At 45.5% G+C, this 13314-nt stretch overlaps 1 protein-coding gene across 18 annotated transcripts in view; it reads right to left on the bottom strand.

Moving 5' to 3' along the window:
- The window catches only part of Kiaa1217 (KIAA1217 ortholog), a 474194-nt gene that overhangs the window by 151708 nt on the left and 309172 nt on the right, over window positions 1–13314 (bottom strand). For 8 of the 18 annotated variants that reach the window (XM_037206013.1, XM_037206012.1, XM_037206010.1 and 5 more), the window contains one exon: window positions 12210–12290. The exons of the other annotated variants lie outside the window; for them this stretch is intronic. In XM_037206013.1, the coding sequence (XP_037061908.1) occupies window positions 12210–12290 (81 nt within the window). The remainder of the gene's footprint in view (window positions 1–12209; window positions 12291–13314) is intronic. 18 annotated transcript variants of the gene reach the window in all.

Genomic DNA, 13314 nt, shown 5'->3' with positions numbered 1-13314 from the left:
TAACAATGCCAGTCCACCAGGCACATAACTCAAGGCACTGAGGCTTCCTGGGTGTGTGATCTGCGCAGCTAGCTGGAACCTTGCTATCCAGTGATCGGCACCTGTTTCGTGTTCTTCTGGGAATATCTAGAAACCTTTCATGATTTTTTTTTTTTTAAATCAAGAGACACTTCATGTGTCTCTTTACTTCTCTTTAAAATCAAGAGAAAATTACATTGCCTTCCCTGCTTTCACAACTTAGCTACTGATCCTTGAGTGATGGCACAATTGTGTGTGATAGGACCCTCAGAAAGATGGCATGGTCTCTCTCCCATTGCATTACCCAGACAGCCACACTTCACAGGACCCTCTCAAAGAAGGAAACACAAATTCTTCCCCTCCTGTGACCCCGGGGGATGCACCTTCCAGAGATGCCTGCATAACCAAATGAAACTCAGCCATTACAAGCCAATGAGATTATGAACGAAGATTCGAGCCAGAAACAACGCCATTAACAGGCAAATTGCCCCTTTAGGTTTGTTTTCATACGCAAGTTTCCAAAGCAGATTATTTCCCAATTTACTTTTTATGAAGTTGGCTTCTATTATGGGGAACTGATACTCTTCATGACTGGTCTCCCCCCCCACTCCCCCTCAAGTCTGGGATCAGACCAAGTAAATCATCCAACCAGGGAAATAACCCTAAATCTCACTCACCTACCTCACCAAGACTTAGAGAAGTGGCTATGGTCACTAATGGCAGAGCTTCCGAGTTATGCTAAGCGGAATCTCATGCTAGATGTGTTCTAACCAGCGAGGTGGGGAGGTGAAGAGGAGAGACTCATTTAGCCTAGCAAAATAGCAAAAACCAATATTCCTTTAAGCGATGCAGCTGCATTTATCGCCTCTGCTGTGGCCATTCTAGCAGCCTGTGGCTGGCATGTTGCACGTGATGAGTTGGTATTTTCCATTGCAATAGGCAATAATCCTTGAAGAAAATGAAACATCAAATCTCTATTTCTTGTTCAGGGTCATCACAGTAGTAAGTAAATATAAAAATAGAGATGAAAAGGCTGATATCTTTTTCTAACTTCCTATATATAAACTCTTTGGTTCTAAAGGTATACTTCTCTTGATTTTTATGTCACTCGGTTTCTTGTTGAAAACTATCCTTGTGCATTAGCAATCTCCTCAAACACTGCACCCTCCCCTCAGCCGCTAGCTCACTGCTGAGACGTCCAGTCAGCTTGCAGAAAAGACAACGGAAATGGCTGACACTGGTATTAGATACCCCAGGATTTGATACATAGAAAACAATGTGCTACTTAGCCTGTACCCAGCATATAAGGTATATCTTAAGGGCCTAGAAGTGCATAACCAGGAGCTGGGGACAGGGCATGCCTTGCACCCACAAAATTATGGGTTCACTCCCCAACACTTTTGCATACATTGGGCTTGGTCACACCACTTAACACTTGGAAGGTAGAGGTAGAAGGCTCAGAAGTTCAAAGTCATCTTAGCTACATAGCATATTCAAGGGTGAGGCCAATGTAGGCCTGTCTCAAAAACAAATAACACAAAAGAAGCGGATCTGTAGCATACAAGAAGAGTCATGTGGGCATGCCACTGTAAGGGCTGGAAAAGGGAACTGCAGACTTGAAGAAATGGTGGTGTTGAGGGCAGATCAGTGGCTGAATGCCTTGCCAAGCATACCTAAGGCTCCAGGATTTATCCTCACTACCGCAATATTAAAAAATAAAAACTAAAGGCGGATGGGGAAACTTAGAGCTTCAGTATGGCAGGGGCCGGGTTGCTGTGAACTCTCTCCCCCCAACTGGACCAATCAATAGCCACCTATGCATGACTAAACCAATCAAATTCCTTTCCTCAGAAACCACGCCAAGGCCAGAGAATTTACTCTATGTGTATGAACAGACCAGGAAAGTGATGCAGCAGAGCACACAGAGAAAGGATAACACAGACCCCTGGTGGATCACAGATGACAGCCTCAGGCTCATTGCCCAAGCCGGCAGCTCTGGGGCTTTCTGCTTTCAGTCACGGGGTGGGGTGGTGGTGGTGGTGGTGGTGGTGGTGGTGGTGGTGGCGGCGGCGGCGGCGGCGGCGGCGGTAGCGGGGTAGGGACTGTGGGGGGCAGGTGTAGGGGGTATGAGGCTTACAACTAGTTTGGCCCTTAGTTCCAGTTTTGTCCTTTCACTGTTTCCAGAAGAGTCTACGCCTCATTAGCAAATGGTCACTGTCCAATACCAATTCTAGTAGTTGCCTCCCCCCAAAACCCCTTAACCAAGTTGCTGTGCTACTCAGATTCATAACATGAGCAGCAGCCAGGGAGAGCACTTAATTCTCTGGAGACTAAGCAAGCAACATCAAGCAACTAGAGGGGGTTAAAATACAGAGGAATGCTGCTTAGGTTTGCAAGTCTGAGGCAATGAAAACAACGTCCAAAGAGATCCTGCTTTATGGCTCGCTCAGAGGCAGCATGCATGACCTGGGTTAGACCCCAGGACTTCACAAAACAAACTCAACCCCCATGTTACCCATGGTATCAATGTAACTATAGGAAGGGGATAGGGCCTGGGGAGAAGGCTCAGCTGGGAATGTGCTCACCGCACAAACACTTGGACCCGAGTTCAGTTCCCTAGAACTCATGTAAAAGCTGGCACAGTGGTGCACACCCTTCATCTTAGCACTGGGGAGGTAGAGACAGGAGGATCCTGGTAACTTGCCTGGCCAACTAGCTCGAGAGCTTCAGAAGCTGCAGGTTCAGTGAGAGACCCTATCTCAACAAAACCAAGGTAGATAGCCACGGAAGAAAACACCCGATGTTGACCTCTGGCCTCCACATGTACAGGAACCCATGTGTACACTCATAAACATGTACATGTACACACAAAGGTGTGTGTGTGTGTGTGTTTATGTGTGTGTGTGTGTGTGTGTGTGTGTGTGTGTGTGTGTGTGTGTGTGTGTGTATTTTAGTGTTCCCTAAAAGGGAGGCAGACTACAGGATTTCAGATTATGGCCTCGGTTTGCTTAAGATGAAGCCTTTTCTGGACCCTGGGTGGTCCGGCGTGTGCTCTGCATCCTCTGTTGTAGAACCGAGAGCTAGCTCCTGCTGTAGAAGAAGCAGAGGATGGGAACACTCTCTGGGCCACCTGAGCAACACTCAAGAGACCATAACCCTGGCTGGTGACCCAGGACAACAATATCCCTGCATTTCCATTACAACTTTTTCCAGACTTCCCATTCACCAAGTGCCTCAAGCCTCGAAACACAAATGAGAACAGGGTGGTCTGTCTAGTCAAGTCACTCAATCCACTACCCTTTCTAAAGTGTTCTCTTCCTTAAAGAGGACTTTGTCTCACTGAGCAGTGATGGTGTAAGGGGATCCATATGGCTCTCTCCGGTGTCTTCATCTATAACTCGCTCTTAGACTAAATTTCCAGGCATCTTCTCTTCCTAATGATGGGGAAGGAGGGGAGGGAACTATCATCTCAGGTTCCTGTTGCCCTGGACCAAATGGCACATCCCTGGTAATCTCATTTAACCATCTCTGTAGCTTTGTAAGAATGCTTACCATTTAAGGAAAGTTCCTAAGCCATGAACACTGAACTGCTAGTGAGTGAAGAAACCCAAACCCAGTCTGTAGGTTTACTGATCTGAATCTCATTGTTGAGTTACTTAACCAGGACCCAGAAATGCTGGCTCTAGGTCACCTTCTACCAAGAACTGGCCAACATATAACCTTCATTGGGTAACAGTTGGCTCATGTGTTGCTATTTAAAATTCTTTTTTGGCCAAAAAAAAAAAAAAATCTTAACTCTAAGGTATACATACCACAAAGAAGAAAGGGTGATGTCATGGGGGCAGAGATTAGCTTACTGAGACATCCTATATACTGTTGATTCTACTGTACCTGCTCTTTACAAACATGTTGCTAGGCCATGTTAAGGTCTCCTTTCTGTCACAGCACTAACTCAGGAGACTGCTGTGCCTTCTGGTCAGTGTGAATGCACTGGAAAAATACACCACCAGCAGCATGCTTTTACTGGGATATCAGATTTGTGCTTAGTGTACTTAGTGTGCTGCCGTGTGTGTGTGTGTGTGTGTGTGTGTGTGTGTGTGTGTGTGTGTGTGTGTGTGAGAGAGAGACAGAGACAGAGACAGAGACAGAGAGACAGAGAGAGACTGTTGCATTTGAACACTGTAGCCAAAGAGGAAAGGAAATCAAAGATATAATCATCAATGTTTTTTCATTCTCGTTTTCAGACCTTTTAAACTCTAAACTGAAACGCTGAGGTCTAGAAAAACAAACCTGAAACGAAGCTTTATATAATATGCTAATTGTCAGGAACAGTGGGATGTCTGGTTAGCCAAAGTATTCAGATGGCAGTCTGTTTTGAAAAGAAAAATCAGCCTTGCCTTAATGAACTTCTCCTTCATGCTAATGGACGCCCAGTTTGCCACAGAGAACTGGGAAACACAAGGCAAATGTATTCAGAATGACTCATTCTCAGTGCTTGCTAATGGCCTCCTTCGCTGAATCAGACACCTTGCACTTGAGGAATTCTCAACTCAGAATTCTCACTTGAACTGAAGAGAACCATCTAGTTGCTAGGAACAAAGTAAGAGATTATCGTGTAATGAGTCAAGCATGGACTTTAGCTTTTCTCTTTCATCCTTGCTCCAGCAACACTTCATCTTTGAAGGAAATTCAGTTACTAGGGATGGCCTGACCAAGGCTCTGTTAGTGTACGGAGTCCTTTCCATGGTCCACAGTGTGATCAGCTGCCTCCCATTCTCGTCCCTTTCTTCTCACTAAGTCTTTGAGTTTGTAACTAGAGATGGAAAGGAAGACATAGAGTTCTGTAAAGCACACTGGACTTCCTGGGGCCCTGTCCTTACAGACACCTGCCCTGGGTTGCAGCATCCACTGAGGTCCTTGCCCTCTGGGCCAGACACCTGGCATTCTCAGCTGAGTTCTGGGCCCCACAGCCAGGAGCCCTTTGGGAGCAGCCAGCCCTGAGCATCCTATGGCTTCCTGCTGCTTCCCAAAGCCTCTGTGACTCTTGGCCAGGGCCACTTGGGTTTCCTCAGCATCATTGTTCTGATGACGGCTGAGATGGGGGACACACTGAACACGTCGGTGGACATGACAACTGCAATATAAATGTCAGAAAGAAGTGTGGTTCTAGAACAATCTTGAAACTGTCAGATGATCTCATCTTTAAAGACTCGGGGAAATGGTGATGGAGGCTAATAACCCAGCTTTTGTTTTCGTTATAAAAGATGGGCATAGGAACTAAAGAGTCCTACCGTCAATCAGGAGCAAGGCATAAGCCCACTCAAGATGGAGTGCCTGGTGTCTTCCTGGGTGTTTCCTATAGCGAGTCAGGACACGTGACAGGTTTCTAGCAATGTAGAACTTCCAGGCCCCATGGAAAGATGGGAATTTAAGTTCAAGCCTTTATTTGAATGCCAACTTCCAACTTCTCTGACATTCTTTGACTACCTTTCCTTGAGCTCTGAAAATCAGTATTTCCATTCTTTTGTTTGGACAGAGGTTAATGATTTTTCTCTAGGATTTATTTTGATGAATTTTCCCTGATAAACTCTGCCATACCCTTTTTCCTCAAGGCTAGTATATCAATACTTTCCTCCCTCTTCCACCCAGAGTACCCAGACATTATTCATGTTTTTCACCTGTGAAAACATCCATGTTTGGTCTGGAGTGAAATCCGACGATTCAGCAGTGGAGCTAAGTACAAGCATCTTCTCTTTTACATCTCCCCTCTTGTGTGCACTATTTCACTATCAAATCAGAGGGTGTGCGGGCTTGAGTGCCCACTGCTCACTGCCCAGAGACAGTCTGCCCAGAACCACCACAGACATCTGTGCATGCAACAAGTTGCCTATGGTCACGAACAAGGGTAGGCCTTCTGCTCTGGCCATGCAAGTCTCTTCCTACAGAAATCAGGAAGCAGATGACAAGGACAGATCTAGTACAAAGGGCTATGTCCTTGTCCTTTAAACAGAAGTGTCCAACCTTTTGACAATGCACTATGACATTGTCATCTATAGATGTGTTGAGACACCTGCTTGCTATAGCAGGGTTGATAGGCCTGGACAGAATACCAGGCGACAGGCATGATGTCCACAAAGCATCCTTTGTGGGCTAGTTCTGCCTTTTGAAAGGTAAATGCCTGAAAATGAAACTGGAGGACATGGAGGTTATTAATACAGTATGAAGAAGGGAATGGATGATCTTTCAGGATCAAGGGGAGAATGACAGTCCAGAGTCACTGATGGTGACACTGATGTGTTCTTTAAGTTGGGGAGACCTGGCTTCCATTTGCAAAATGGACTCCTGACGGAAGACAGGTATATGGCATGCTTGGGTGCTCAGTCTGGAAGGTTAGCAAATATGTCTCATGTAGCTGTCTGCAATCACATAGTATGGCGCCCTTTCCAACTTTAACAGACTAACTGGGCTCCCAAGATTTCTTTATGACCCCAAAGAAGGGCACGGTGCTTCCCCTGAATATCATGAGAATGTTTCTCAATAGGTGGAAGCCAAGCTAAGATTAGTTAGATTTAGAAAGACTAAGAAAAATGTGGAGCCCAAAAGATGGCTTAGTGCAGTGTGCTTCAACCTTCCTGATGCTGCAACCCTTTAATACAGTTCCTCATGCTGTGGTGACTCCTGATCATAAAATTATTTTCATTGCTACATCTTAACTTTAATTTTGCTACTGTTACGAATTGTAATGTAGATATCTGGTATGCTGGATATCTGATATTTGAACCCCAAGGGGGTTGCAATCCACAGGTTGAGGACTACTGTCTCAGTAGGTGAAAGGCACTTGGCTGCCAACTATGATGACATAAATTCAACCCTCAGATTCACATGATGGAAAGAGGGAACAGATTCCTGCAAATTGTCCTCTGACCTTCACACATGTATCAACACATGTGCTTGAACACAACACACACACACACACACACACACACACACACACACACATAATAGATGTCATTTTAAGAAGTTTTTTGTTGTTCTTTAAAGGAAGAAAAATGATAGCTCCCATTGTGGGTTTGTGGGTACAGATGTGTACACATTCCATCCTTAACTGAATCAGTGAGTCTAGAAACAATTTACAAGGCGATCAACAAACTCCAGTCTGGAATACTAAGCACAGCAAAGGTGTTTACAGGGAACGTTTCTTGTACAATGTAAGAAATAAAAGTCACATACTAAATATTAACTTTGGTTTTCTTCCAGAGTTGGCATTATGGGTAACATGCTTTCTCCATTTCTCCAAATCAGGAATGATTGCTTACATAAATCAGAGGATTAATGAACAAGCCAGACAGTTACAAGGAACATAATAATGAGGAAAGGTAAGACTTCCTCAGGGCACTTAGGATCCAGAAGGACTGGAGATCATCAGTGGCCTGCTCACCGGCAGAGGGCTTGTCCTCAGAGGTGGCCCCTAATGAGGGCACATGGCACGAGGAAAAACCCAGGAAGGGAAGTACATTCTCATTTTCATGCCATGCAAAATTGGCAGGAACTAGAACTGCAATGGCTGTTCAACTCCAAACTAGATACAGCCAGGAGAGAGGAACCAACGCCAACAAGGCCATTCTGGATATGTATGCATGTGGTACTTCACCTTATAAACAGACAGACTTCCAAGTCTTTAGTTCTGATGTCACTGCCTTACCCGAGCTCTTCAAGCTTGGCTCCAGGTGAGTTCGGCATTTTAGCAATGTTTTTTATTTATGTTTTTTTTTTTTTTTTTTTGTTAAGTCGTTCATGCTTCCTTGGTTGCTGCTCAAGTTTATTGCTGCAGACTGGACATGCCACAGACACCTCCCCTGGTTAGAATGCAGGAGAGCTGGTCCAGCTGCCAGGATCGGATGTCAACCTGCCCGCGGCCCACTTGTGGCAAGACATAGATCCTTCTGCAGTGACTCTTAGAATAGACTTCTGATTTCTCCACAGAGTCACCCTGAGGTCAGAGCTACTTAAAGCCCCCGGGGCCCAGCTTTCCCCATCCTCACCCAGTATCTCTCCACTACATTTGGAAGTGAAGTCATCAGCCAGTTCCACATCTGGATCTCACCAACCCTGACCCTCATCCTTTCAAATGTTCACGGGCGAGGCTGCTCTGTACTGCTGCCCCTCCCCGTCTATTTCAGATACAACGTGAAAGGCCAGGTGAACCCCTACTGTCTGTCTGCCCACTCTGCCTATGACATCCAACCCTGTCTGTTTTAGGAAAAAGGGAAACAACATTGTTTCTTTCAGGTTTTAAAGTAAGAAAACCTTTTGCCTCCTGAAGCATGAGTAGAGTATTTCCTTGTCATATAAGAAGAATTTTGTAAAATACAGCATGTTAGGAAGGAGCAGCTGGACTTGACCATTTGTGTCAAGCCAGTCACGGGACGGCCATTTGTGACTCTGCCTCTTGCTTTGGTAAAGCTTCCCTTTACTGCATACTGCCTGTAACCAATGACTCTATCCCTTTCCTCCCTCGATGCTAAAGAAGCAGGGTCTGCATAACAAACAAGTGAGGCTCCCCGGTCCTCACTGCTCAGGAACACAGCTGCAGACGCCTGGTATTCAGAGACGGGGTGCACTTGAAAAGGCTCTGGATGAAAGGTGTCTGTGGGGGTTGCTGTTACTCCCGGGATGAAAAGAGAGGGACCTGCTTGCAGGCTTTGAAATTCTAAATAGAATACAATCTGTGCTGAAGACTCACCTGAGAAGCCTCCTAGCAAAGGCCTTTTTAGAACCACCTTGCCCCCAACCCCCACAGCCTAGGTTAATAGCTTTGGGGAGGATGCGAGGCCCTAGGCCACGGGTGGAGTCCCTAAAGATGAACTGCGTTATTGTGGAACCAACCTGGCTTTTTTCCCTAGCAGCAATGGTCCAACCGCAGTGAAGGCAGAGGCAGTGACAGTGTCCTGGGAACTTGTTCTTACAGCTCCACAGTGGACGTGGCCTCAGGGAGTTGTTGGAGGCCCCCAGGCCATCAGTACTTGTGGCCAGACCCTCTCCAAACATCCCAGGAAGAGTTTTGCTGTGACTTACAAACTTACACGGCACACCTACCCACACCCAAGCCCACCCTCATACTCACTCACCCTACCACCACCACCACCATGACCACCGCATGCTCAGTTTGACTGCAATGAGTTTCAATTAAAACGAAAATAAAACAAAGCTCCCCCAAATAAAGAACATCTTAAAAAAAAAATAAGCCAACAAAAAGCAAAACATCCACTAAATTCACAATTCACTTTATGAGAGTTTCAACTACCTTTCTGGAAAACTGTTCCGTTTGTTTGTTTGTTTGTTTGTTTGTTTGTTTGTTTGTTTCTAACTCTGTTAACTTATTAAATACCAGGGTCTGGAGAACCAGACAAAAGACAAGAGTAAGAATATGAAAGATTTGTGTTTTGCTCACACTGTTTTGTGGAACACAGACAATTCCAACAATGCTATGTATTAGTGAAACACTAGAAACCTTTCTGAACCTTAGTTCTCAGTTAAATGACATGAAGGGGGGGGGTGTCTCAGTGGCCGAGTATTTGTTTGCATAGCATGAATATGGCTTGGGTTCCATTCCCAGACCACCCAAAGGACACAATGGAGATAATCAGACTATTTACTTGATATTGTAAGGACAAGGAGAATGCTTTAGAACTCACAGGACAGCATTTGTGAAGCAGGAGATCCACAAAGCTACCCTCCTTTCCCTACACCGCTCTCTCAGAGTTTCTGGGCAGCTCAGCTCAGCTTCCTACCATAAGGGGCTGCCCCATAACTCATGGGCTCCCCCAGGGATTAGAAGGATGGCTCATTAGACCAATGGCTTATTGTGCCCATACTGCTGGACTGGAGAATGGCTACTTCTGCTTTTAAAATAGAGAACATCATGTCGCAGAGGACCTGAGTTATTCACTGAAAGGGAGAACAAATACCTTCAATTTTCAACCTTAATCCGCTGGCCACTCCAGTGGGGGATCTCCAAAAATCACCACTGTAATTGTACCTTATCTATAATTCAACAAAACAGAAAAGAAAAAAAATTTGAAAGAGGCCTCGGTTAACCAGTGATTCGTTGATAAGCAAAAAAGAGAGAAAGAGCTGTGTGGTGGCAGACATCTTTAATCCTAGCCCTCAGGAGGCAGAGACAAGTGGCTGGGTCTCTTTGAGTTTGAGGCTTACCTGGTCTACATAGTAAATTCCAGGTCAGTCAGGGCCACAGAATAAGACCCTTTGTCAAATAAGAAAGAAACAAGAAAGAAAAGAAAAGAAGAGAGAGAGAGAGAGAGAGAGAGAGAGAGAGAGAGAGAGAGAGAGAGAGAGAGAAGAAGAAGAAGAAGAAGAAGAAGAAGAAGAAGAAGAAGAAGAAGAAGAAGAAGAAGAAGAAGAAGAAGAAGAAGAAAGAACAGAGGATTTCTTTCTTCTAAACATAAGGAAAAAAGAAAGAAAAATGGACACAGTACAGAGTTAGCAAGATCCTGGGTTCCTGTTCCCATTACCCTCTTCCCAAAAAAAGTGTGGAATGGTATCCCAGACTCTGTACTATTTATGATGGGGAAAAAAAAACCTTCCACACCACAGTATCAACTCTAAGTTCTGAAAACTGGAAAAGCAGTTAAGGGCAGTGTGTAGAGCGGCAGGGAAGAGCCCACCATAGCATCCTTTCCCTCCCTCGGTGGCTCAATTTGGTGTGCAACACATGTGTGAGGATGTGGTGGAGGCCTCTCTTTTGCATGAATTCTAAAATTCATTATGGAAATATGAAAACAGTTAAGAACTCATGGAAAGAAACTAAGGATAAACACCTGTCAGAACTGGGCAGCTATGGGTTATGACAATGGTGGTTTTTGGTGAATTTGGTGAAGCCCATATTTAACTGTTTTAAGGACAGGGTCTTACTATGTAGCTCTGAGACCTGGTTGGCCTCAAACTCACCTGCCTCTGCCTCTAGACTCTTGGGATTAAAGGGCTGTGCCATGAGGCCTGGTCCCAAATTTAACTTTTAAGTCTGTCTAATGGAGCAGGAACTTTCTAATTTGAGCTTGCTGTTCCAAACAGAAGATCAAAGGGGCCATTATCTAAAAAGGGAGGGTGAAGAGGTCAGTACTGTTAATGACACTGACCAAGAAGGAGGGGTCACCTTTGTAGACAGGCAGACAGCTAGACAGTGAGCTGCTTCCTGAGCCTTTGCATTTGGGGCCTCACAGTAAGGGGCGGTGGTTCTGATGTGCGCATATTCAGGAGACAATGGGGAAATAAATAATCCCATGTTTGGGGGACAGAAAGGATGTGGGCAGTTATGTGCTGCAGCTTTAGTTGGCACAGCTATCCAACACTGAGCCAAATGACTGGGGATGTTCCCATCTCTTGGACCCCGAACAATCCAGACTAACTCAGTATAAAGTAGAGGGCCTTGAGTTTAAAGGTAAACAAGTAATAATAAGTCAGCGATTGACTGCTAGACAGCCCGGAGGCAAACTCCAAACCCGCTACTAACTAGCAGTGTGGCCTCATGCAAGTTATATGATCTCTCTGTGCATCAGTCTTCTCATTTGCAAAATGGGGGACCCCAGCACACCTTCCCTCTTGGGGGACAGCATTGAGAATGGCACACGGGATCAGTAAGTTCTAGGACAGCACACACGCTCCCATCATTGCTCTATGGAAACGTGGGCCAGTCAAATGACCTGGAGCCAATATTGAGGTGATGGATCTGAATCAGGTCACTCATGTGAATCCAGAATTTGTAGGAGTGAAAGACTCTGGTTTACTTCCAAGAGGCCTCTGGCTTGCTAGCGAGTGGTGGTGAGGGGTCTCACAGGGGAAGACCATCTTTCAAAAACCATGCAGACACTCCAACCTTCTGCATTACCACACATGCTAGAAACCCATTTGTGGAAAATACATTATTTTGAGGCAAGCATGCAGTTAATGCTCATTCTAAGGACACCCACTCTCAGCACTGCCAACAATGCACAAGGTCCCCAATGCTGCACACAGCGGTCCAGGTAGTTTTGAATCAGTGCTTGGGGTAAATGGGAAAACACAGGCAATTGGGTTTAGTCGGTCACAGCAACCAGAACACCACAAGCTGTTGTGTGAAAAGGGCACAAAGGAGGGGCAGCCCAGTGCAGAAAAAGGGAAGGTGGAGTACTAACTCGCTGAGATGCCTCGATTTTCATCAAGTACCTTTGAATGTCAAGTTCTGCCTGGAGAGATACCAGCATGCACTGCAAAGCCTGTGACCAGGAGAGAGAAAGAGAGAGTGAAAACGGGAAGAGAGAAGGGAGAGGCTGCCCAAAGGGACCATCCAGTCCTTCATAAGCTTCATCATCATCATTATCATCATCATGTAGCACAGTTATCCCTCCCAAGAGAAAGAAGAGACAGGGGCAAGTCCAGCCATTTATTTTTCAAAACAACGTTGGAGGCAAGTCCTAACTACCAGAGGTCTCCTCAAATATCCCGACACAGGTGCGCTCGACTCCACCTGTGTCACCTGAGAATATGTCCCACTGACCCATGGTCACAAGGGTATGGAGCAGGCTGGTGGGCAGGACGGAAGCTACCATGAAAATTAGCACTGGCCCCCGGGTCCACAGCCTTTGGGTTGTCTTCCTAACCGTCCTGTGTGCGGTGCCCTCTGTCTGCACCCTGCCACCCAGGAAGCCACAGCCACTATGAATATAGGCAGGAATAGATGATCAGCATTTAATCCAAAGCCTGAGTGCTAATATTTGAACCCAGTGGCCCTGGAGTCGCCTTCAGTTTGCAGGCAAACTGAGGGTGCCAGTGCTTAATTTGCGTCAATTTTCTTTGATGCTACGGATCTATTTTTAGATGCCTTCATTTTTTAAAAACCTGAACTAGAGGCATCGGAGAGATAGCTCAGCAGTAAGAGTGAGTGCCGCTCTTCCAGAGGACCTGAGTTCAATTCCCAGCACAGACCACAACCTCCTATAACGCTAGACAGCTTCAGGAGGTCCAGGGTCCTCTTTCTGGACTCCATGGGTACCTGCATTCACCTGTGCGCATACCCTCAACCCACATGCACGTGCATACTCACACACACACACACACACACACACACACACACACACACTCACACACAAAATAAAAATAAAAACAAATCTTTTAAAATGATCTAAGGTTGAAATTCTTTGTGTGTTTTGAAACAGGAAATTTGTATAATCCTAACACAAGAATGATCACTTCTTATACCTCATGTCAGTCAATGAAGTGTTCTCCTTGTGTGTAGGATTG

The sequence above is a fragment of the Peromyscus leucopus genome, chromosome 5, assembly GCF_004664715.2.
Source record: "Peromyscus leucopus breed LL Stock chromosome 5, UCI_PerLeu_2.1, whole genome shotgun sequence".
NCBI classification, from domain to species: Eukaryota; Metazoa; Chordata; class Mammalia; order Rodentia; family Cricetidae; genus Peromyscus; species Peromyscus leucopus.
The sequence above is the reverse complement of the archived record's forward strand: the minus strand, read 5'-3'. Positions and strand labels throughout refer to the sequence as shown.